The sequence below is a fragment of the Chelmon rostratus genome, chromosome 7 (assembly GCF_017976325.1).
Source record: "Chelmon rostratus isolate fCheRos1 chromosome 7, fCheRos1.pri, whole genome shotgun sequence".
NCBI lineage: Eukaryota > Metazoa > Chordata > Actinopteri > Chaetodontiformes > Chaetodontidae > Chelmon > Chelmon rostratus.
Window position 1 is genome coordinate 772,990 of NC_055664.1, and position 25,953 is coordinate 798,942.

The window sequence follows — 25,953 nt, forward strand, 5'->3', positions numbered from 1 at the left end:
ATGGCATCTGAAGAACTAGCTAGGAAGCTGCAGTCACGGCTGGCAGCTACGCAGCAGGGGGAGGCGACGCCGAAGCCCGAACAGAGGTCAGTCCGACCTAAACTGCAGGAGCCCGATGCAGCCTGCGGCAACTCGTCCTCCGAGCTGTCCGCCAAACTGACCCGCAGGCTGGACATCAACGAGGGCAACGCTGCTCCTCGACCGACCCGCGTCTTCAACCCCTACACGGAGTTCAAGGAATTCTCCCGCAAGCAGATTAAGGACATGGAGACGATGTTCAAACGGTAAGGCTGAAGCTAGCTTCTTTTGTTTTTCCATTCACACATGGACAGAGAACCGACATGTTTACATGCAGTCGTGGGGATTGGGACTGAATGAGCATGTCGGATTGGAAGCTCATGATGAGATTAAACTGCTGCTGCTGACGTGAAGCCTTCAGAGAGACGCACTGGCTGTCACTCAGCTGACTGAGTGCTACAAGCCCTCCTAACTAATCTGGATAGGGCAGTTCAAATGCGCTACTGGAGTCTCAGATATGTCACTAAAGGCTAATGTAAAGAGTCAAAACTAAATTAGATTACATAAATAAATAATACAGTGAATTAAATTGTTTATTATCTACTATTTGTTTATTTTTCAGTTCATCGCTTATTTTATTTTCTTAGATATACAACCCTTGATGATGCCAGCAATGCATTTCAAAAAGGTTGGGCCAGTGGCAACAGAAGACTGGAAAATTTGTGAAATGCTAAAAGAAAACAGCTGGTGGAACATCTCACAATGAATTACATTAAATGACAACAGGTTAGTAACATGATTTACTATAAAAAGAGCATCTCAGAGAGGCTGAATTTTTCTGAAGTAAATATGGAGAGTGGTTCACAACTCTGACATACTGCGCTAGCAAATACTGTAACATTTAAAAAATAATGTTTCTCAATGTAAAATTATAAAGAATTTAGAATTTCATTGTCTACAGTACATACTGCCATTAAAAGACTCAAAGAGTCTGAGGAAATCTCTGTACGCAGGGGACAAGGCCAAAAACCAATATTGGATGGCCATGATCTGCAGGGCCCTCAGATGGCACTGCATTGAAAACAGACACGATTCTGTTGTAGTCATCAGTGCATGGGCTCAGGAACACTTCCAAAAATCCACAAATAGTGGAAACCATCTATAAACCAAATCTAGAAATGCTGCCTGAGTTCATTTAGTGTTCAAAGTAGAAGCTGTCTTGTGGTCTGAGTCAAAAAAATAATTCTTGAAAGTCTTTTTGGAAATCACAGATGCCACATCCTCTGGGCTAAAGAGGAGAGGGACCATCCGGCTTGTTATCAGTGCGCAGTTCAAAAGCCAGCATCCGTGATGATATGGGAGTACATTAGTGCCCATTTGTAACCTGCGCATTTGTGAAGGCACCATTGATGCTGAATATGTAATTTGCAATGTTTGGAGCATATATGTTTAACTGATAAACTAAATTGTAAACGGACTGTATTTAAATAGCGCTTTTCTAGTCTTCCGATCACTCAAAGCGCTTTACAACATGAGCCTGCATTCACCCATTCTCACATGGTAGCTAGGCCACCTGCTCATTACGAGCATTATTGCATTCACACATTACGAGCATTATTGCATTCAGCAACTTGGGGTTCAGTATCTTGCTCAAGGATTCTTCGACATGTAGACTGCCGAGGCCAAGGATCGAACCACCTTCTGATAGGCGGACAACCGCTCTGCCTCCTGAACAGTCACCCAAACTAGAGAACTGCAGAGTAACACTGGGCTTTGAAAGTTTTTGAAGAAGATCTGCACTTCTCACCACACATTCCCTCTCTCTCTCATTCTCCCTCCTTCACTCCCCTCAGTACAGCATGTATAAAAATTATTAAACTAATACTCTGACAAAGCTGCGTATTTTTTGTAAACTCCAGTTGGCAGTCTATTTTTTAGTCAAGAGCTATAAACCAAATCACACATCGTATTGTCAAAATGGCTGACAAGGATTACTGTACACCAGCAGTAAGTTACCTTATGAACAGTGGGACACAGTTTCCTCTAAAATGCCTAAATGTCTGTGTGTGATAGAGTCAATGTAACACAGAATGTAGTAATGGACTAATATATATGCTAATAATCTGATAAAAAATCCGAAGCAAATCCTCTTTCCCACTGCAAATACTTGAGTACTACACATATAGCGTATATCCCAATAAGAAAGGGGAAAACACTAGGGTTTTAACACTAAGTTTAAACTTTTTCAATTGCTGCAGACCCCTTTTAAAAAGTCATAGAACATTACATTATTGTAAAGCACTACTTAACTTTGTGACTTTTTCCTTCAAAATAAAACCGCACATTTTTATTTCTGTAAATTGTCTGCTAAAGCATTTATCAGTAATACAGTTAGGATGCAGGGAATGCTGTATAAATGTGTTGCGTTGCATATCAATTTAAGTGGTGCTCCTAAATGGTGTGCTAGTAGTGAACAAAGTTAGTCTGGAGTGGCTCAGACCTGAGTACTTTCAGATAAGACAAGATAAGATCAGATAAAACTTTATTTAAAAATTTGGGCATTACAGCATGTGATTGCAGTGGGAAGGAAAACAGCAACCGAGATAGAGAACTTGAAAGAAAAAAAAACGAAATGCAAAATAAAAAAGTAAACTATATATGTACATATTATACAAGCAAAATAAATTTGACTATATAAAAAAAATAAGTAGAAAAACACATAAAAAACATGTAAAAAAATACGTATTGCCCCAATAGCTGTGGAAAAAAAACAAAATAGTGTATGCTGCCTTCAGATTAAAAATAGTAATAAATAGTGTTAATACTATTGCACAGAAGAATAAAATATACAAAACAGTAAAAAATACGTAATATTGCACTAAAAATGTAAAAGAAATATGTAATATTGCAAGAAAATTTAAGGATATGAGTGTATGATGGCATAAATGACAAGAAAAAATTGATTATTTGACAAGCAACAGTCAACACAGTCTTATGTGATGTTAGAGTTGAATAATCTGACATCTGAGGGTGGGAGATGTAAGGAGAGAGCACAGTACCCTGCGGGGCCTCAGTGTTGCAAACTACCACATCAGACACACAGTCCCGCACATACTGTGGTCTGTCGGTGAGGTAGTCGATGGTCCATGCAGCCAGGTGACAGTCTACTCAAGCTCCTTCCAGCTTCCCCCTCAGCAGTGATGGCTGGATCGTGTTGAAAGCACTGGAGAAGTCAACAAACATGACCCTCACTGTGTTAACAGTGCTCTGAGAGCTATGGAGCAGGTAGATGATAGCGTCTTCCACACCAATGCCTGGTCGATATGCGAAGATGGTTCAGTATAATCCTCTCCAGTGTCTTCATAGGGTGGGAAGTTAAGGCTACAGGCCTGAAGTGGTCTTTAGCACTGGAACCACACTGGAAGTTTTCCACAGGGCAGGAACTCTAATAAAACACTAATAAAAATACAGCATTTACTCTAGAAAGACATGTTAAAAGACCAACAATGTGCTCATAACAGTTTTTTTATTGGGGGGACCCAATAAAAGAGAGAGAGAGAGATTGACAGAAAACACAATATTGACAGCTCTAATAGATTTATAGCTATATGAATTACATATGGCATTGTTTGTACACATTTAGCCTGAGCCAGCCCTAAGTGTAAACTTTGTTAAAAAGGAAAGTTTTAAGCCTATTCTTAAATGTAGGGAGGGTGTCTGCCTCCCAGACAACAATTGGAAGATGGTTCCACAAGAGAGGAGCTTGATAACTAAAGGCTCTGGCTCCCATTCTGGTTTTAGAGACTTTAGGAACCACCAGTAAGCCTGCATTCTGAGATTGCAGTGTTCCACTGGGGTAATAGGGTACTATGAGCTCTTTAAGATAAGATGGTGCCTTACCATGTAATGCTTTGTAGGTAAGGAGAAGGGTTTGAAATTCTAATCGGGATTTTACAGGGAGCAGGTGCAGGGCGGTTAGTATAATAGGGGAAATAGGATCTCCTGGAATGATCTCCTCCTCCAATGGTCTTAACTTTTCTAAGGTTGCTGTAACTGATGAAATTGAATTGTTTATGATAAACTATGCAATGAACGGGCTGATGGTGAAAGAGAGAATATGATTAACTATGGGTATACTAATAACTAATACTAGGATATCTATGGTGAAATGTGAGGGTTGAAACTATTATTTTGACATAAAACCAGATATGAGCAGAAACAAGATAGTTTTGCCCAGTTTAAGCTGCATTGGCCATTGCTGGAGATATTCTTGTCTGGTACCTACAGCAGTGGATTTTGCAGCTGGAAAGCTCTTCACAATGGACTCTAGGGTTTCTTTACTTGAGGCAGCGTATGGTTGCTGGGCTGTGGGCTCTACCATTAGTTGTTAAATGAGTCTTTCACCATGACCCATTAAAACACTAAAATATAATGATACATAAAACTCACCCCACTATTAACAACAGAAAAAGCAACAATAAACAGTTTTCACCAACACAGTCGTGAAGTTTGCGGACGACACTACAGTAGTGGGTCTCATCTCAGATAACTATGAGACCCACTACAGAGAGGAGATACACCAGCTCACCCAGTGGTGTTCAGCCAACAACCTGGTGCTGAACACAGGGAAGACCAAGGAGGTCATTGTGGATTTCAGGAGGTCCAGGAAGACGGATCACGCCCCCCTCCTCATGGACGGAGAAGTGGTGGAGCGTGTGGACAACATCATGTTCCTGGGCCTCCACATCACATCTGATCTTTCCTGGTCCATGAACACCTCCCGCCTGGTGAAGAAGGCACAACAAAGGCTCTTCTTCCTCAGGAAACTGAAACGGGCTGGACTCTCCTCTCGTTGCTCGTCAATTTCTACAGGGCCACAATTGAAAGCATCCTCTGTCTTAATGTGACAGTGTGGTATGGCAGCTGCACGGCACAGGAGAGGAAACAACTGGCACAGGTGGTTAAAACTGCACAGGGCATCGTGGGCTGCCCCCTCCCTGACTTAGACTCTATATATGAAGGCCGGGTCAGGAAGAGGGCGAGATCCATCGCCACGGACCCCAGCCATCCGGGCCACAGACTGTTTGTACCACTACCATCAGGAAAGCGGTACAGGAACATCCGCACCACCACCAACAGCCTGAGGGACAGCTTCTTCCCCAGAGCTGTCAGAGCTATCACCCCCAGCAGCCCCTCACTGCAGTGAGAGACTGTGAGGACTGTCAACCACTGCACACCACACTTTTTCCGCCTTCACCCCCACCTCCACCTGCACCTTCTGTGTACTTAACTTTTAAGTACACACACACACTTAACTAATTATATACATTTTAGTATATTGGCACATTTCATTTCATTGGTATTTCATTGGTATATTTTATTGTTTACTGTTTATATACATTTCAGTATATTTCAGCTGCTGTCAGTACATTTCACTGGTATAGTTTATTCTGTTTGTATATTTTATTCTGTTGGCACATTTCACTGGTTTATTTTATTGTTTAGTATATTTTATTGTCTTATTATATTTTCATTGTGGTATATTTTTAATTGCATTTACGAATATTTTTATTGCATGTTGCTTTATTTTATTGTAGTTATCTTAATTTTATTCTTTCTAATCTTTCTTATCTTCCTTATTATCTTGTTACTAACATGGGGGTTGCAATGAAAATTTCATTGACATGTCATGCTCAATGACAATAAAGAATCTTGAATCTTGAATCTTATCGGAATAATGTCATCATTTCCTCTTATTGGCCCGATAGTTATTGTGCACCCCTACTAGAAACCAAGTGAAAGCATGCCAAAGTATGGAGGCATACAGCTTTTTTGTTAGCAGTTGAGTCCACAACCTCGGTACCAAGGTGCTCCGGGATGACTGTCTTTTGGTTCTTGCTGGGATGAGTCGCTTTTATTGTCCTGTGCATTAAGCAACAAACATTCAGCGCTGTGTTGCTGAATGTTGATGTTTCTGCTGCAGTTGTTTACTAGGTTAACCACCCGGTAAGAAAGCACTAAAGACATGAATCGCAAAACAAGACAGAGAAGTCAACCATGGAAGATCCCCCTTTACAGACCGGACGAGAAAGCACCAGCAGACAGAGAGCAGAATTTCATCCACCCTTTGGGAATAATTTTGAAGGGTAAAGTGAACGATGTTGTGGACAAACCCTGTGTGATGCAGCTTAATGCTTGGTAACATAATTTCAGAGGATTTTGGCTTCCTAATTTAACTTGTGCATATCATCAGATAGATGAGCTTTTCAGCTAGCTTGGCCAACGTTGATGCATTTAACTGAATAGATAGCTAAGTTAGCTAGCGTTAATAAACAACTCTATTTGTTTTTAGCAATCTTGCAACGAACAATTTTTATCTTATTCTTACTGTTAACATTACGTTAGCTGCTCATAGGACTGTAATATTGCCAGTAACATTAAGGCTAACTGCTAAACTAGTGTTAAAAAGTACATTTTGACAGCACAACTTGTCTCTATTTCAGGTTCAGAACAGCTTTGTTTTTTACACCACGACAGATGAATCTTTCCCCAAGAATGCCAGTGTTTTTTTTCCTGCTTTTATCTCTCCATCATTATAGTACATTTTCAAATCCAGGCTATAGTTAATGTGGAGTTAACTATGGGGTCTACTGGAGTCTTATGCTGGGATCAAACTACACACCTAGGCTGATTTTGAGGTGGTTTTGTCATGGCCGACCACTTACCAGTATCATGGCCAATTGTGAATGACAATCGAGTGTCTAATCCTTTGCAGTGTGACATGCTAAACAACCTGTTGTGCAGCGTCTAGGACACATTTACCTATTGGGTGCTCTTTCCAGAGTGCAGTCAGGACAAACATGATGAAGAGAAGGTGAAGGGATGCTGAAGTTGCTGCTGTCAGATGGGACTCTGAATGAGAGGAAACGTTTGTTGAGCTGTGTCAATAGTACCCTTGCCTATTAGACGTTTCCTCAAGGGAGTACCATGGCCGAGTCAAAAAAGACAAATGTTGGCGAGAAATAGTGGAAGCACTTCATGCTGGCTATGCTGTCATAACATTATCCCTTGTTCTGATTGCGGGAATATGCTTATCATTACTCCAGTAGTGTATGGTTAGCCAGCTAATAATTCCAGATCTTATGTTAAAGTAGCCTGTGTGATGTGCCCAACACAGCCAAGCCTGCTCCTTGTAGAATAAAAACTATGGAAATAAAATATGTATGTGTGAAACTCGTTGCACCTGTCGTCGTTGCACCTGTCATAGTGGTTATCCGGATGCTACCCAGTAGATGAATAAATAATGACCGAATACACTGTCTAAAGCATTTGCTTTAATATTATTGCGCATACACAGCCGTTTTTACTTTATTTTCTTCTCTTTTTCGATACACAAGACCACCAACATTACACACAATGCTTCTGTCAGTTTGATTGACAGTTGCTTCACCCGCCTCCCCCATGACATCTTAACTTGTGCATTGATTGTGAAATAAGACGTGCTGTGATTAGTCAGGGTCGTACATGTTGTCTTGCCAGTCCCCCGACCAAGACACAGCAACAGTTTACAGTACCATGATCATTAGATCTGACACGGTGACCATCATAAAAGACAAAAAAATCGTGTAGTCTGATCCTGGCATTACAGGGAATGGGAGTCGCAGAGCAGTTTAAGCGTACTTAAAGAATGTTTAAGTATTGCAAAGTATGTTTCTAGTACTTTAATATAAATGTGTACTTACTTTAAATAGATTAAAAGCATACTTTTGATAAATATACCACAGTAAAATGTGTTTTTATTCAAATTTAAATTCAGTTGTTTTAAGATAATTGCTGCCAAATACTTTTCCAATTTTCACAAAGTGTGTCAAAACACTATTAGTATAATAGTGCACTTAACATAAACTTATACCGATTGAAAGTATGTTGATTTTATGCTGTCATGACATACTCAAAAGTATATTTATACTGTAATCTGTATATATCTATTTGCCATTCATTGTAGCACATACAGATATTGGAAAGCATGCACATACAAGACTGACTTCACACATACAAACTTATTTCACACTTCTGTCACAACAATAGACAATGCTAGTAAATGTCACTTTTTTTAAAGCTTGTTTTATTATCATCTTAAGATCAAACATCCAGAAGGCTGTATCATGCTGTCAATGGCAAGGATCAGACAATAAGAGGTGCCTAATATTTAAAGGACATGCCGGCATTAATGTGCATTGAAGGCATCTGATGTATCTGAGAACATGTACAGTACATCCTGTTCACCTGTCGTTATCAAGTACACTTAAATAGATTGAAAATGCTCCAGAAGCATCCACACTAGTTGCTCAATTTTAGGATTATAAAGTGTACTGGAAATGATCAAGCAATATATGAATACATGTAGATGTGCTTGTAATCAATTAGTGCAATATATTTAAGCAGATTGGTACACTTTGTACACAAATCCTCACTTATAATACATTTTTAGTTTTCAAGTACACTCAAAGTCCATTGAAAATACTCAAGGAGTATGTAAGATAGTATCTAAATTTAGATGTATTTGTAATGTAGTATGTTAAATTTAATGTACACTCAAAGTACAATTTACATTCTAAATGTATTTCATTGTACTTTAAATGGAAGAAGAACATGAGCAAATATAATTTGTATATTTGCAGTATATTAAATATACTTGAAAAAGTCCATTTTAGTACAGCTTGTACCTAATACAACTTCAGACAGACTTTGTACAACTTAAATACAATTCAAGTGTAATAAGTACAGAATTAATTGTTCCAATTTAGCACACTAGAGTCGGGTAGGTCGAGTGATTGCCATGGCTCCAGGACTTTCATGATATGAGATGTTTAGGCAACTGACACGTAATCATTGAGGGCAGATGGAGAAGACCTCTTTGGTATGGAATCAATGCAGGATGTCTTTGTCAGGAAGTGGGGTTTCAGGGGAACTAAGGTCAAACCCAGATGCAGACACAAGGGGGAGCTGGTTCAAATTATCAAATTAATTTAACTAAAGGAAAACCAAAAACCAAAACTCAGGGAACTAATGAAAACAATCACACAGGTAGATAGGTTTAACACAGAGAACGAAGACAACACAGGGAAACACTGAACAAACACTATGAACGTGGCATTGCTCACGGACAAAGACAACACTAGAACACACGTGGAACTTGGCATGGCTAAAGACAAAGACAACATTAGAAACACACTGACATGGAACGTGGCATTGACATGAACAAAGATAACACAATGAAAAACACTCAATAGTGACATAGGGCTATGGCAAGGATTCTCAGACAACGACCTGACAAGGACTGAGGGGAAGACACAGACTTAAATACACAAGGGTGGACAACACACATGTGAAACAAATCAGACAATTACACAGGCCGGAAAGCACAGGAAGTAAAGCAAAAGAAGAAACATGAACCTTCAAAATTAAACAGGATGTGACAAAAACAGACTATGACAACACAAAAGGAGAATCAACAAAAAGCAGGCATGCCAGGCATGGCTCATGACAGTCTTCCACAGCACTGGAATCTTCTTCTGGCTCAGGCTAAGGTTGAAGAGGTGCTATAGAATCCTGCATAGCTGGTCTGTACAGGCCATCACAACCCTTGTGCTGATACGATCTGGACCCACAGCTTTATTCTGGTGTAGTCTTTCCAGCTGTTTCTTCACCCGGCTCCTGGAAACAGACAGGTGGATGTAGGAGGTAGAGGTAGGCTCAGTGTTTCCTGATGCTGGGGGAGGTGTTGATGGGGTTGTGTTGATGTCCATGGTGGGTTCAAAGGGTGTGGAGGGGAACGGTGTGAGTCCTTAATGATTATCAGTGAGGAGGTGTGAGATGGACGCATCGGCAGGGGTAGGGTGTGTGGGGGGTCTGTGTCACTGGGGGAGGGGAAGGAGGAAGCGGTCCTGCACTGAAACTGTTGAAGAACACATTCAGCTTGTTGGCTCTGTTAAGGTTTTTCGGATTCCCCTTTACCATGAACCCTGTGATCATCTTTATTCCTGACCACACATCTCTCATTATACTGGAGCTCATTCTTCAGCATTCACCTTCAGCTCCATTTGCACAGTTTGCAGTAGATCTCTGTCCCATCCCTGAAGGTTCTCTTCTTAGGTCTCACTGGGGGCTGTAGTGTGAGTCCAGATAGCGCTGGTACCTGGCCGCGAAGGTTAAGAATACATCCATTGGGATGTTGACCTGCTACAACAAAGTTAAAACTGCCAGGAAAATGGAAGGTAGTGGGTTCAGCGACAAAGTGTTGATTTCAGCTTGCAGAGTTCTATCAAATAATGTCTAACACACAGAAAAAACATGAGCCCACTAGAAATAACAAAAATCTAAGACTTTAAGACTAGAGCTACTGCAACAGGCTTCAACTTGTGGATTTTTGGGGTTTAACTCATAACATACATGCATGTAACATACATGTGCTGAGTTATAAATACAATGGGACTGAATGGGCCTTCATGGACAATTATTCAGTTCATGAACTATACATCATCTTAATGAGCTTATGTAGAGTTAATTGCAGTGCAATAGTGAGCAGTTTGAAATTTAAATGAAGTTTCTAACAAGTAACAAATTTCTGGCTCTCAATAATGAACTGAAATCTAAAAAAAAGGATAATTGATATTCATATTTCAAATCTGCTTGCTTGCTAAAAGTGCATGTTTTTGTTTCTGATGGAAAGAAGCCCAACAGAGATACCTTATTGTGAAAAAGATTCATCTTTTCAACATCTGCTGTGTCGCTCTACCCAAAGATGACATTACTGAAACAAAATAGAACTCACCAAACCCACCTTGGTTCATCCTTACACTGTTCCAATAATCATTACCAACTCTGGCTTGGTTGAAAGAAACTCTTAAGTCACTGAATCGAGAGAGGAGCGAGTAAGAGGGTGGACATCAGAGAAGCAGCGGGTGAAAAAAGCATGTATAGCCAGAATAGTTTGATATCTAAATCAGAAATTATTTTCATCGGACATTATGAGTGGAGAGACTTAAATATGTCACAATTCAACAGATTTTCACGGTAATTCAATTTAACAGTAATTACTAGATAACCGAAACCCTGCTCCCAGTCAACACTGATGAAGTAACAGGTGGTTGTGACATAGCTTTCACTTGTGAGAGTTGTCCAGCAGTCGCTGATCAGACCTAGTTCGTCTGCTCTGGTTGGTTTGACTGTTCGTTCATCCTTCTTCACCTCAAAGGGCGTAACATACTCGGGTGCTAGGTACCGAATTAACTCTTTCAATTCCTTGCCCTCGACTACAATGATTACCAGCATGGTTGTCAATTGAATAGCACACCAAGTTGACAATGGCCTTGGACTGGAGTGCACCACACTGTTTGTGTGTGGGTATGCAAATTAATGATGAAAACTGATGAGTACAGAGACCTGTTGTCTGCATACAACTTTGATATAACTTTCTGGATATGATCCTCACTGCAGGTTGAAGGAGACAAGACTGTTAGAGATGGGCGCATCCCAAAAGAGTGAGTACACTGTCTTTGTCATACCCCCTAAACCTCCAGCTGAAGACAGATCTGAACCCTCTTCCAGATACACATGGATGCTACAGTACGGTAATAGTTCTGCATTTTGAAATATAGCTAGCTTGTAAAGAGATACCAAAAGCTCAAAAGACCACTTGCACTAGCATTTTCTTATATATATTTCACACAAGTATACAATTGTTAAGCAACAACAACAGTAATTTGAAGGCTGATTTAGTTCAATCTGTTCACTCTGCAGGCAGTCATACAGAGCCTGTGACTGAGCCAAAACCGCAGTGTTCAAGTTTCATAATGTGCCCAGTTCAAGCCGCACATGTTCTAAGAAGAAACCCACAATTTCTACTACAGATGGGAATGATAGCAGAGAATTAAGTACAGACATATGTTTGCAGGCACATTTTTGCACCAGAAGTGGTACTACTTTTTGTTTGTTTTTCTCTAGTTCTGTTTCCTTGTTTGCTACAACATTCCTTTTTTGGACATAAGCTGATTAAATAGATTGTCCCCATTAGTCACTTAGACCCAAAATGATGGGGTCCAAGTTGAAAAATACAAGACTTTCCTTTTAACAAACTTGGTCTTGGTCATGACAATAGTCATGTAATAGCCAACTGCCAGTATGTGTCACAATGTGAGACTCAGGTGCAGACACAAACTCGTCAGACACAGTTCAGGGCAATAGATATGAGGTTTATTTATAATACAAGATGCTATACCAATCAGGCAGAGGAAAAACCAATTAGAAAATAAACCACTAGCGCTGTCAAACGGGCGGGTAGGAAGATTACTAATAAACCGAAAATACTACCAACTGAAAACTAACACAGTCGTCTAATGGGCTGGTGGAAAACTGTAAGGGCAAACTACCTAACACAATACTTAATCAAACCAGAACTGAAATACTTGGATAACTAACAGAAAATCCCTTACCTAGGTTTATTGTAAGGACAAACAAAAAAGATCTAAGCGCAAGCACACATGGAACTAGTAAGGAGAGCTGGGGATGACGGACTTGAGTGGAGGGCAGGAAAGCTCCTGGATGGGGGAGTGTGAAGGTGGATGAATGTGGACTGGAGCCAGTAGATGTAGCGGAACAGGTTGTTGAATGGCAGGTGAGATGATACAGCGAGGAGGGTATAAATGAACTGGTGTTGAGTCGTGGTCGGCTGGCTTCTTATATAGTAGACTGCAGTGTGAATGATGAAAGGCCACTCCTCGCCGCAGCTGCATCATCAGTTGGATCAGGAACAGGTGCAACTCCAGCCCGTCAGAATAAGCAGGAACAAGCCAACGAAAGCCACTAGGCGGAGCCAGAGGTGGAGGGCACACAGTATGGTTCTTTCTAATGGAGTGAATATATCTTATCTTGTCTCCGTCCTCCTTCTTTCTTTCCCTGAATCATGCACAATTCATGATCATCCACAAAAGACTGTAAATTTTACTCACACATTTCATTTGAAGGTATGAAATATGACCACAAACACACATTTTACATCTTCCCCAAATCTCCTCCTCTCTCTGCATGAATCATTGTCATAACTGGGATAGCAGAACTGATGCGTGATGACAAAATACTTGCTTATCTTGCTCTCTTATGCACCAGAGAGGATGTTTTTTGTTAAGGGGCTATTTGTCATTTGACATTTACACACACACACACACACACACACACACACATTTTAAGCACGATTAGTGTATTATTTTTGTTTTGTACAATTTTAGAGAGTGGAAAAAAAGGAAAGGAGCACCATGCAAAATCTTTGAATATTTGAGCTCTCAGATAACTTTTACCAAGGTCTCTGACCTTTATGAGCTATAGCTATGGCCTATGGCTCGATCACAGTCATTGTTAGGAAAGGCCAGATGATGCAAATTTCTAAACTTTCTAAATATTCAAACTTGTCCCAAAAATCAACAGCCATGGGCTCCGTTAAGCAGCTGCCTACCACTCTGAAAACTAAACTAAATGATCCCCACAATGCAGGTAGCTATTTCCTTAGAGTGTAATGTAATTAAGAAATGGCACTTAATAGGAGTATTGGAGGTCAAGTTGAGGTCTGGAAGATCAAGAAAACATTCCAAGAAAACTGCTTGTAGGATTGCCAGAAAGTCCAAATCAAAGGCCCCGTTTGACTGCAAAAGACCTTCAGGAAGATTCAGAAATGAGTGGAGTGGTGGTGCATTTTTCTGGATCGATTATATTTTGGGCTTATATTGCAGCCAGTGACATGGGGAACATTTCACTTAGACAGAAGAATGGATTCAAGAAAATACCAGCAAATTCTGAAAGCAAACATCATACCATCTGTAAAAAAGATGAAGATGAAAGGAGCTTGGCCTCCACAACAGGATAATGACCCTAAACACACCTCAAACATTACTACCCACCCCTGCACTACAGATAGAACAGTTTGGGAAGTCTGACTATGTCTGTGAAAGAACATTATTCCATCTATGAAAGATAAATTCTAACAGCTACTTTCCCTCATTTATTCAGGAATGTGCAAAAATCTCCATTCCATTGTTATGTGATCATAATCACATAGTGATAGTAGTATTACTATTACAATTACTACTATCGCATTGAAAACATGGTATATGCGAATAACTGATTCATATGTAGGTGTTGTCATATGTTGATCCAGTTGCAAGCAAGGTTAATATTCAATGCCCAATTGTGTATAGTGTTGACTGACACAGTAATGCAATAGAGTTATTATAGTTACTATTGAATGTTGAAAAGTAAGATGTTGAAACACAGTTTTGTACAGTATAGTACAGAGCAGTAGCACAGTAGGCTATTTATGAGTAATTGTGATCTACTTAGATAAGATATTCTTTACATTATTTATCTAAGATTGCTTTGTCCTACATTTTGCAGTACCCATGCAAGATTGTACTGGCATGGGTACTTGCATCAGATAAGGGTTATACTGGCAGTACGACAGATGTCAGGACGATGCAAATATCAGCCTGTCCTTGGTTTTTTTAAGTCATGGAGAGAGCGGCTGGATGTTATTGAAACATCGAGCAGTGATGTCTTAGGGACATTGGGCTAGTGAGCAAACAATTCTAATACTGTATCTTCCAGACAGATTTTCATTACATCTTCATTCCATCATCAATACATAATCTCACCGCTAGATGCCACTGAATTCTACAGACTGGACCTTTAAAATTAGGCATTTTACTCATTACTGTTTGCAGGCTATAACATGTTATGTGTTACCCAATGAGAAGCTACATAGAGTTATAGTCACTAAGGATCATGGCATAACTGTAATGTTATCTACAGGGATAAGAGCTAGCTGTTTTTTTTTTTTTTTTTTACTGTAGGTGTCAAAAAGAACCACTTACCAAACACAAAAAACTACACACAGAATACGTTTCAAAACACAAAATTGCAATACACAGTCAGCAAGGCTATTATTTTGTCATTGTATTGAATACTAGTAAATTCGTTATGCACCATTAGCTGACGTTTTGGTTGCATTCAGTTAGTGGACCATTGTATAAACTCCTTAACCAATTGACAGATGACAAATAGCCAGTGACAGCTAGTACACTATCCTCCATTCCCTATAGAGGTTTTCCCAGATGCTGAGAGGACTGAGGTCCTTTGGAGTGTGTAGGAAACTGTTAAAAACCTTTTATGACTGTGTGGTTGCATTTGCATTTTTTTACGCAGTGGTCTGCTGGGGCTGTGAACGCTCTGAGAGGGACAGAAAGAGACTGTAGAAACTGGTCAGGAGATCTGGCTCTGTCCAGGGGTGCATCTCATTTCTCTTAAATTGCATCCATGTTTCCCTCACTTGTGTCTTTTCCTTGTGTCTTAGTCCCTCCCATGGGGGATGCATGGAGAGATGCAAGGAAACCACACAAGGAGAGAAAAAATGAGGAAATGTGTTTGAAGAGAATTGAGACGTCTTTTCCTCTGAAGTGTTACATGAAGCGACGTCTGTCTCTTATGCCGTGACACCGCTGGATCTGCTGCATTTACTGATATATCACCCTAACCCTTCACTCAGGTTTAGTTGATATATCAGTGACAGTTCTGTGATAGGCTGGAATCTTGCATTAAATCTTTGACTACTTTCACGTAAGTTATGTCTTCTTTAACAATTTCTGACAGAGTCTCTTAGGTATACAAGGTGTTATTGAGGAGAGCAGACTAAGTTCACAATGACTATAGTACCCTGAACTTTATTACTGTCAGGAAAAAGAGAGTAATGTTAGGAGTTAGTGCATGCAACTTTATAGTTAATTTAAACACAAGATACTTGTGCTCAAAAAGAGGATTCATTCTCAGTGAAGAACCTTGGAGCTCTAATCTGCCTCTATACCTGCCAAAGAGCAGTGATTCCTAACACGTCTCTGGGGGTCATCAGGTGGAAACCTCCCTTCAACAGTGTTTCGCCTACTTAGTCCCACTACACCTCCAGGAGGTTAGGCAGTGAACTCCGGCGTCCCAGAGTCACCCCCCCTAGTGCCAGTTCACACTGCTCCTACACAATCCAAACAGCACCGCCACGTTCAACTGACCCAGAGATGCTCCAGGTAGTGGCCAGTACCGATGCTACCATTTAACTATTGCTAATGCTAATGCTAACCGCTAGGAAGAACAGAAGAAGACAATACAGTTCCGATGCTACCATTTAGCTAATGTTACGTGCTAACCGCTACCTGCTAAGAGGAACAGAAGAAGACAATAAAGCTAGATTCACCTATACTGTTAATGTTAATTGCTAGCTACCAATACTAACTGCTAAGATACTATCATACTCTCACCGCTTTAGCTATTGTTAGCTGCTACAATGCTACCACAGGCCTAGATGCCACATGTAACTGCCGATTGCCACACTACCATCATCTACCCCTGCCTCTCACCAACTGCACCAAGAAAAAGCGGGGTGGGAATACAAACCCTGGTTCGGGTAGGGGATAGAAAATAAAGAGGTAGAGTCAAAAGATGAAAGTAGGGATTGGATACAGACCCTTGTTCGGGTAGGGGGTGGAAAATTTAGAGGGTGCTGAAGGTGGAGGCCTAAACCACAGACTAGATTTAACAGCCTCTTCTAACATTTCCTTCAAGAAGCAGCAAACCCTACCATTTCCTTCAAAAAGCAAACAGAGCAGGAAAACAAACCCTAACATTTCCTTCAAGAAGCAAACAAAACAGGAAAACAACCAAAAAGATCAAAAAACAAGCCAACTCTGTATCTTACCACTCACCTGAACAGGCCGCATGGTCCCAAAGAGAGACTCTAGCTGGCCACACCCCCACCTTATCTAAACTTCCTGGTTCTCTTCCTATTGGCAGAGCGAGAAGATGGGGCGGGGAAAGCAGAGCAGAGGAGAGGTGTCTTGTTCAGACTTTAACCTCTTCTCTTGCCGGGTTAGGCACAGTCTTTTTACTCATGGACCATAAGACAATGTCCGGCCTCAGATTACTATAAACTATTTCCTGGGGCACAACTAGCTTTCCTCCCAAGTCGACCTGCATTTGCCAATCATCAGCCCCTACCAGGCAGCCACCTACCTGCTTTCTCCCTGACTTAGCAGCTCTATTTTTCTCCCCCTCTGGAACAAACTGCACATCTAACTATCTAATCTATAAAAGAAATGTTCTACAGTTGAAACAAGGGAGGAGAGAGAAGAGGCCTGATTGGCTGTGACAACCATTACCACACACATTACTCATGCTCAGTATTCTGTGGGGATAAAGCTTAACTAGAACCTTAGAACATCATTATAATGCATGCATTTTTTCACATTACCATACCTCCCTTGAAGACTTTTGAAGGTGTTGTCCAGCCAACGCCAAGTCTTTCCAAAGTTAAGTTAGTCCACAAGGACTGTTCTCCTGCTGTAAGAGCATAAGGTCCCTGGCTGCAAAATCCACTCATGTTAATTCTGACCAAGAAAGACTCCAGCAATGGCCAACACAGCTCAAAGTATGCAAAACAACCTTACTTTCTTCTCATAACTAGGTTGATGTTGAAATGATAGTTTTAACCCTTGAATTTCACCGTACATATCCTAGTATCAGTTATTATTATACCCATAGATAATCATATCCTCTCTTTCCTAATTGACCAATTCATTGCATAGTTTGCTTTCTCATCAGTAGATCAATGTTGCTTGATTGTTCCATTTTGACCATTAGAATGTGATAATGAGTCATTTATGCTGTGTTAATGGATGGTAGATGATTAAATTCTCATTTACACCAAGTTGTTGTCTGTGTATTCTTTCTAAGTAGAGATAGATCAATTTAGTCAAGAAATCTTGACTTTTCATATCAGACTGACTAAGTGAATTCAGTAAATTCATTTGGTTATAATTTTTCCTCTTTGGAGGTGGTGCCCCAAACAAGTGTCAAATAAATGAATAATAATATGGACAATACCCAAGCCCTTTCAATGCAAGTAGAAGGCTTCTTGCAAGTTTTCCTCTGAATTTGCTAACTGCAGTAGAGTCAGGCTTGCGTGATGGCTTGAGTTTTTCAAAGACTGTTTTTGAAAGTCTGAGCACACAGTGACCCACATTCTTAGAACTGGATGTGATAGTGGGGGACACAGAAGGTCAGAATCGGGCCTTGCTGTGGTGCATGTAAGGCTTTCAAGAATATTATAACATTTAATCAAATTGTTACTGACATTTGATGATGGAAAAAAGCAGCACTGCTGCGGCTGTTGCACTGAATGTACTGTATGACTGGAGAGTCACACAACCAACGTTTCTGTCATCCAGTAATTACTGTTTCTATTGAAGTCTGACATACTCAAAACTCTCCATTCATAATGTCCAGTGAAAATCATTCCCATTTAGTTAAATGTCAAAATATTCTGGCACTACACACTCTTTTCCCTGCTTCTCTGATGTTCACCTTTTCCCTTTCCCTTCTCCTGATAAAGTGAATTTAGGGTTTATTATGACCAAGCCAGAGTTGGTGGTTATCATTGGAACAGTTGTTTTGGCTACTTTTATTTTGTTTCTGTTGAGTTTGAATAAGGTAAGACACATAAGATAAAATTAGATCAGATAAAACTTTATTTATCCCTGGCTGGGGAAATTTGGCCATCACAGCAGCATGTAATAGCAGTTGGAAAGAAAAATAGCAACAGAGAGAAATTAACAAAACAAAAAACAAAATAAATAGACTACATATGTGTACATATAATACATGCAAAATGAAATTTTAACTTTATATAGGAAAAAAATATGTAGAAAAAAATATATTAAAAAATATGCATTGCTGCAATAACTGGGAAAAAGGATGCTGCCTTCAGATTAATAATAATAATAAATAGTGTGAATACTATTGCACAGAATAATAAAATATACAAAACAGTAAAAAAAAAAAGTAATATTGAACAAAATGAAAAAGTGAATGTGAGTGAGTATATGAGTGAATGTTGGCATAAATGACAAGAAAAAAACAGATTACTTGGCAAACAACGTTAACACAGTCTTATGTGATGCTGTGCTCTCTTACTAAAGGAGCTACTAAGTCCCCCCACTGTATCATGCAGGTGGTGGGAGGGGTTATCCATGATTGATGTCAGCTTGGCTAAGATCCTCATCTCACCTACATCCTCATTGGTGTCCAGAGGGCAGTCCAGGACAGAGCCAGCTCTCCTGACCAGTTTATTAAGTCTCTTTCTGTCCCTCTCAGAGCTTCCACAGCCCCAGCAGACCACTGCGTAAAGACTGCAGATGCAACCACAGACTCATAGAAAGTCCTCAGTAATGTCCTACATACTCCAAAGGACCTCAGTCTTCTCAGGAGATGGAGAAGACTTTGGCCCTTGCTGTACAGGGCAGCAGTGTTTGTGGACCAGTCCAGTTTATTTTTGAGGTCGCCACTTAGGTATTTGTACTTCTCCACGATCTCAATGTCAAATCCCTGGATGCACACTGGTGTAGTCTGTGGTGCTGTCCTGCGGAAGTCTATCACCATCTCCTTCGTCTTGCCGACATTGATGTGCAGGTGATTTAGTCCACAACAGTTGACAAAGTTAGTGATGACTTCCCTGTATTCCAAATTATTCCCCTGTGATACACATCCAACAATGGCTGTATCGTCAGAGAACTTCTGGTGGCAGCTGGTTGTGTTGTGTCTGAAGTCAGATGTGTAGAGTGTGAAGAGAAAAGGAGAGAGCACAGTGCCCTGCAGAGCCCCGGTGCTGCAAACTGCCACATTCAACACACAACAGACATACTGTGGTCTGTTGGTGAGGTAGTAAATGGTCAATGCAGCCAGGTAACAGTCTACTTCGACTCCTTCCAGTTTCCCCCTTAGCAGTGATGGCTGGATCGTGTGTGGGCATAAATTCTCAGAGTTTTGCTGGTGCAGGCGGGAGTGGATATACACGTTGCGGGAGCGGGCGGTAATGGTCAGAAATTCAGCGGGAGCGGGCAGGAGCGGGATTAAGAAATCAGTCCCGCGCAGGGCTCTACTGCACACCACTTGCCAGTCGGTTGTGTCAAAACAGTCCCTCAGTGCCCTCTGACATGGTCTTCACATACCTAATGGTTGGCCGTTGTTTACTCACCAATAGTATGTAAATAGGTTGCAGATGAACCAGGCTGTGATCCAATCAGCCCAGAGGGGGGAAGGGTAAAGAGCAGTACGCATCCTTAGTGTTGGCATACAGTAAATCCAGTGTTTTATTGTCTCTGGTGTGGCATTTGACACACTGGGTGAAGGTAGGGAGAGTTGAAGACAGGGAGGTGTGGTTGAAATCTCAAAAGATGAGGAGGAAGGCCTAGGGGTGTGATGTCTGCAGCTGTGAGACCACAGCATGTAAGAGCTCGCATGCTGCTGCCGCGTCGGCTGAGGTGGGGGTATACACAGTTATCTCGATGATATGCGAGAACTCCCCTGCTAACAGCTAGCAGCTCAATGTCTCTTGTGCAGCGCTGCTCCTTTACACTGATATGGGCTGGATTACACCATCTCTTGTTCACAAACATTGCTATGCCTCCACACTTCTTCTTTCCACACTCCATTGCTTGCCTGTCCGCTCTCAGCAGATGAAAATTGTCCAAAGCGTCATGCGTGTCCGGCATGAGTTTGTTCAGCCACGTCTCCGTGAAACACATGACGCTACACTCCCCAGTCTGGTTAGTGCAGCTAGCTCTTCCCTAAGAGACAGTGGATGGATGGTTATACCCAGGGGGACTGTGATTTTTGTGAGGCCCGACGCGAAGTCTAAGGTTTATTTATTTATTTAATTATATTTTTTCCCCTCTCCTGGCACGAGTCCTCCATAACGTGAGGCGGTCGCCTTGTTTGCACCCCCCTCGCGGTGGCCCTGGTTATATCGTCGTCGCTTGGCCTGGCACTTCAGCTCTGCATCCCCTTCTCCGCCTCCTTATCTCTGTGGGGATCTCCGGTCTTTCCACTGAGAGTACGCTGCACAGCGCTCACAGCTGGTCCCAGGTGTAAACAATGGAGCCGTGGCTGAATGGGTCACCCAATGTCATTTTTAAAAGTCCACAAAAGAGTAAAAAGCAAATCACTAGTCTCACCAGTTTTACAACTGTAGGAATGCATGATTGGCCGAAACTAGTGACAGAAAAAAAAGACGGGAAACACACAAGAAAACACTAAAACAGAGAAAAATGGTCAGAGCTGCTGTAGCAGGCTGTCACTCGTGCGGCGCCATCCTAAGGTGTATTTCACAATAATAAAAATACTGTTGAGAGGGACATTGCGGCTAGTTCTGGTTAGTTTTGTAATGTGTGTCACCGTGTCCTCAGTCTCTTACCTGCTGCCATTCTATTCATCTGTTCACCTGCCCAGCCAATACTTTTCCACTCTCTTTGCACTCTTGCCAGCCACGCCCATCTTTGCTCTTGCCTGATCCTCAACTGATTTTCACTTCCAATCAGGTCAGTATTTAAGCTGCTCTCCCACACTCACTCAGGGCCAGAATGTTCTTTGTTTCCATGCAAGACTCTCCAGCTTTCTACTTTGGACTGATCTCTCGTTACCAAACCTGCCTGCCTTGGGCTACACCTTGTCTTCTGTTCCCCGGTAAACACATCAGCCTTCTGTCTCTGACCATGAGTTTTGACCTCAACGTTGTTTCATCTTCACCTGTGCTTGTTTGGTATGTGCTTCACCAAATATTAAAGAGACTCTGAAATTTGGTGTTTTGTGGCATCAAGTATATATAAAGACATTACTTCCTAACTGTGCTTTAAACAGTTTTGTTGCTTATCTGTCTCTGCCAAGTTTAAATTAAAATCTATAAAAGCAATCTCCGTGTACTGGTGGTACTGCATCTGGGTCTCAAACCAACGGAACGGAGGAGGTGGTGGAACGGACAGTAAATGGGTTGACTACATCAGGATGTATTAGTCGTGCTGGTAAACTGATAGACTTGGCAACTGGCAGCCAACTTAAAATTAGAAATAACTTGAGATACTGATTGGACCTAACGTTGTGTGGGTTTTGTGATTTGTAGGTATGACACTGGTAAAGATGGTTTCATTGACCTGATGGAACTGAAGCTGATGATGGAGAAGCTGGGAGCACCACAGACCCACCTGGGCCTCAAGAACATGATCAAAGAGGTGGACGAAGACTTTGATGGCAAACTGAGCTTCAGAGAGGTGAGAGTGACTTCAGCAGACATAGGTGTGTGCTGTTACTGTACTGTGTGACTTAGATGCTGCAGGTGATTTCATACAAGTCATGGTAGCTAAATATTAATTTTCATCAGCATTAAATAGCCATGCACATTATATATCCACACATATAGGCAAACCCACAAAACCTTGTGCATGGGAGCCACTTAAATTTATAATAATTGTGTAATACGCTAAGTTCAAAAGTGAGTCTGTGCAGCAGTGTAAGGAGGGCATGATGAGTATTGCTGAATTCTAGAATAAAAAGAGAGAGTGGCATACAGTATGTGTGCATGAACACAACAGAAGTTAACTGCAGATGGCTATGACATGTGTAGTAGATATTATGATCTCTCTTCAACCTCAAAACTCTACAAGTGCCAATCATTCTGCAAATTTAATTTGCATAGCGTATGTGCTGAAATCATAATTATACACCAATAGTAATGTTCCTGATCATCTGTGTTACAACAGGATGGGGAGTAAAAAGTCCCATTATGAAGTAGTGTGTTAGCTTCAAATTAGTCTTGTCCAAGGCTAGATTACCAGCCAGACAAATCCCTAAAGGCACATTATAAACTAAATTGGTCAGGTCCCTAAGGCAACTCCTGCATTTTTACGTGATCTTGATACATGCCATTTAATATTTCATTTGATGTCATACAACTACATTTGCAGCAATCAGATTATCACAAATTTACATAGGGTTGGTCTGAATAGGGTTCACAACTCATTTCGGGTTCATCTGGCCCAGGTTTAGTATTGTCTTGCGTAAACTGTTTATCAACGTGTGTCTTTCCAGAAAGTGTTCACAGTGTGTGGACAGGTGTTGTTATGGACTTATGCTGTTTGCATGCTATTGTGTCAGAACAAAAAATCTCTCTCTGATATGAATCATGTGCATCAAAGAAGATGCTTGCCTGCAGGTTTTGTAGACCAGAATAGAGGTGAGAAATTGTGCTGAGTCCATGGGCTACCAGGAATAAAGAAGGGTGAAGTGTGAAGAAGAGCAAACTGTCCATGAGCACATAAAGGAAACAGCTAAATTAAGACATTGGAGAACCTTCTTTACTGAATCAATTTGAACTATCTTTCTACAGTTCCTGCTGATCTTCCGGAGAGCAGCGGCTGGGGAACTGCAGGAGGAGAGTGGTCTGATGGCCCTGGCCAGACTGTCTAATATCAATGTCTCTACAGAGGGAGTAATGGGGGCCAAAGACTTCTTTGAGGCAAAGGTACTCTATGTTTGTGATGTCCCATCTAACATTTAAAACTTCAGAATGACAATTTTTAGTTTGTCTTTAGCTCCTACTGGGGTGTCTAATGCCTTATTACTTCCTTTACCTCACTTTACTGACTTTAGAATGTTGGTCATTTCAATCATTTGTAATAACATTTTTACTCACAAGACTATTTCTAGACACAAAGGGACAAACCAATTGTGGTTGACATACAGTCTGTTTGTATTTGAAAACTTTTATTGCAGTGCACAGGACTTTACAATATAAAATTGAGGGCGTGTGCATTTGTTAATTGAACTCTGACCATTTGACTGGACGAAGGCTCCCAATCTTAAACTGGTGATGTCCTGGCATAATGGGTCTACGTGCACCTTTGAACCCAAAAGCCACATCATCAAGTTAAGCTGCATAGACCAGATCAGACCTCATCATTGCGTCAAGCTCCACAGACCAAATCAAGCCAGGCAGGAAGTCAGACACAGGAGTGGCATATAGAGTCTGGTCAGTTTTCAAAATAAAACACCCTATGCAGACTCCGTAAATATCAACAATAAACAAAATTAAAACAAAAGAATAAAGAAACCATTTAACTACGTAGCCTACCAAGTCATACTTACACACTGTGATTCACAGTGTATGCACTGCTACACTGCTATACAGCGAGCGAGTAGGCATGATATAGCATGTGATGTAGCTTCAGCTTCTGCTTGACCGTATTGCTTTCCATTCTTCATTTTGATATTTTGTATACGTCCAGAGACATGTAGCATGGATATCAATGCAAAAACAGTCATCATTATGGATGAATTCTCCTCCTGCACACCCTACCCAGGCTCCACCCCTCACCTAAACCAAATTTCCAGTAAGTGAGAATGCGTCTGACAAGGACAAATGTGCTACATGTGTGAAAGGACAACTCTGGACAATGTCTAGACATGAGGATGATTTGTGTTGATGGGAGAAAACGTTATCATTTTGTGTGTTGCCAGATGCAGGCCGTGTCTCTTGGCAGCAAGTTTGAGGCTGAGATTCGAGAGGAAAAAGAAGAACAGAAGAGACAGGAAGTGGAGAAAAAACAGAGACAAGCTGCCTTCAAGCAGCTGCAGTCCACCTTCTGCTCATGACCAAGCACCGAGGCAGATAACTATCCTACACAGTCAATTTTACTCAGATTTTAGAAATAGCTTCACTCTCCACTTATACATTAACCAGTGCCATCACTCAGAATTTAGTACTTTTATAACAACACTAGAAAGATGCAGTAAAGTAAATAGTCACTAAAATATTTGAAAATACCTAGTAACACCACAGTTGGTTTATTCATACTAGAATTTCTGCAACTGAACAGATATAGAAGGAAATTCATAAACAGATACAGATTTGTGCATTTCTGTGGATTTTTTTTGTCCCTCTGTATAACAGACATTTTCACCTTAAGGGAATTTTAACTTTTACAGGCTAAGTGAAGTTGTATTCATTATGTTCTGCATACGTTTGTGAAACGTTTAATTTCATGTTATATTTTGGTCGTGGTTTGTGTCATATAATGTTGTTTCATTGTCACCTTGCTATCATTGTTACAATTGGTGTAATTCAATGAACTCTGCAATGTAATAGAAGTAGTATATTAATAATAGTATGAATAACTGTGTCATAATGTCATAGTGTGGAACATCAATCACAGTGTGGAAACATTTGTTGGAGGCAAATTAGGCTGTATGCACCTTTCGCCACTGACTCTTGGCTCTGTTGACTAATCCAACCCTCAATCCATCCTCAACCCTCAACAGGTCGTCCTGTGATTGGCTTTTGTCTGTAAATTTAAACAAGGACCAGCTTTTGATGATGGTTTGATCCACTAAAAGTACGCTTTCTGGTGTTGTTATTGTGCCCAACATTCCCAGATGACTGCTAAAGCTCAACTGTAAACTAAAAGTTTGAAAATCAGGTAGGTTATCTTTAAAGGAATTTTGTTTTTTTTATTTACTACCTAACATAAAGCTAGCCTGCCAACACCTGTAAAGCTCACCAACATGTTGTATCTCATTTGTTCAATACATAGGCAGAAATTTAAAAATAGCTTGTGATTTTAGTTGCACATACTTTCTTGATGAACAGTGGTTTCACATCTGTAATTATATGGCATGTTAACCCTCAGTCTTTATGCTGGACTAACCATGTTCTGACTCTAGCTCTGTAGTTTACAGACGGACTGATATCCATCTTTTCATCTCACTCTCAAAGAAAACTAATAAATGTATTTCCCTGAATGTTTAACAATTCCCAACAAGAACGGACTGCTTCCAAAAGCATGCTTACCTGTTATACAAAGATTTTTTCAGCCTTTGTGATTCTATTTTTAGGATCTAAATTCTCACAATTCCAGCAATTAGTTGATGACAAATTGACAGTTGAGCATAAGTGCATGCAGTAAGTCAATTTTATACACTTACTGCATGAACTTATGCAAGAATAGATTTCATATCTAT

At 40.7% G+C, this 25,953-nt stretch overlaps 1 protein-coding gene across 2 annotated transcripts; it reads left to right on the forward strand.

Moving 5' to 3' along the window:
* efhd1 (EF-hand domain family, member D1) lies at positions 1-25,636 on the forward strand. 2 transcript variants are annotated; one of them, XM_041941259.1, is made up of 5 exons: positions 801-804; positions 11,518-11,561; positions 22,061-22,208; positions 23,324-23,458; positions 24,454-25,636. In XM_041941259.1, exons 3-5 carry the CDS (start codon positions 22,095-22,097, stop codon positions 24,586-24,588), a joined length of 384 nt encoding a protein of 127 aa, XP_041797193.1. In that variant the 5' UTR covers positions 801-804; positions 11,518-11,561; positions 22,061-22,094; the 3' UTR covers positions 24,589-25,636. The 2 variants fall into 2 exon arrangements, with proteins under 2 accessions (XP_041797192.1, XP_041797193.1); XM_041941258.1 differs by lacking the exons at positions 801-804; positions 11,518-11,561 and adding an exon at positions 1-284.
* Positions 25,637-25,953: the final 317 nt, after the last annotated feature.

Bases quoted from the DNA above. Each gene is read 5' to 3' on its own strand.
- efhd1 (XM_041941258.1), top strand. From the start codon at position 1: ATGGCATCTGAAGAACTAGCTAGGAAGCTGCAGTCACGGCTGGCAGCT. The intron at 285-22,060 runs GTAAGGCTGAAG...TGTGATTTGTAG, and splicing joins ATGGAGACGATGTTCAAACG to GTATGACACTGGTAAAGATG. The intron at 22,209-23,323 runs GTGAGAGTGACT...ATCTTTCTACAG, and splicing joins GCAAACTGAGCTTCAGAGAG to TTCCTGCTGATCTTCCGGAG.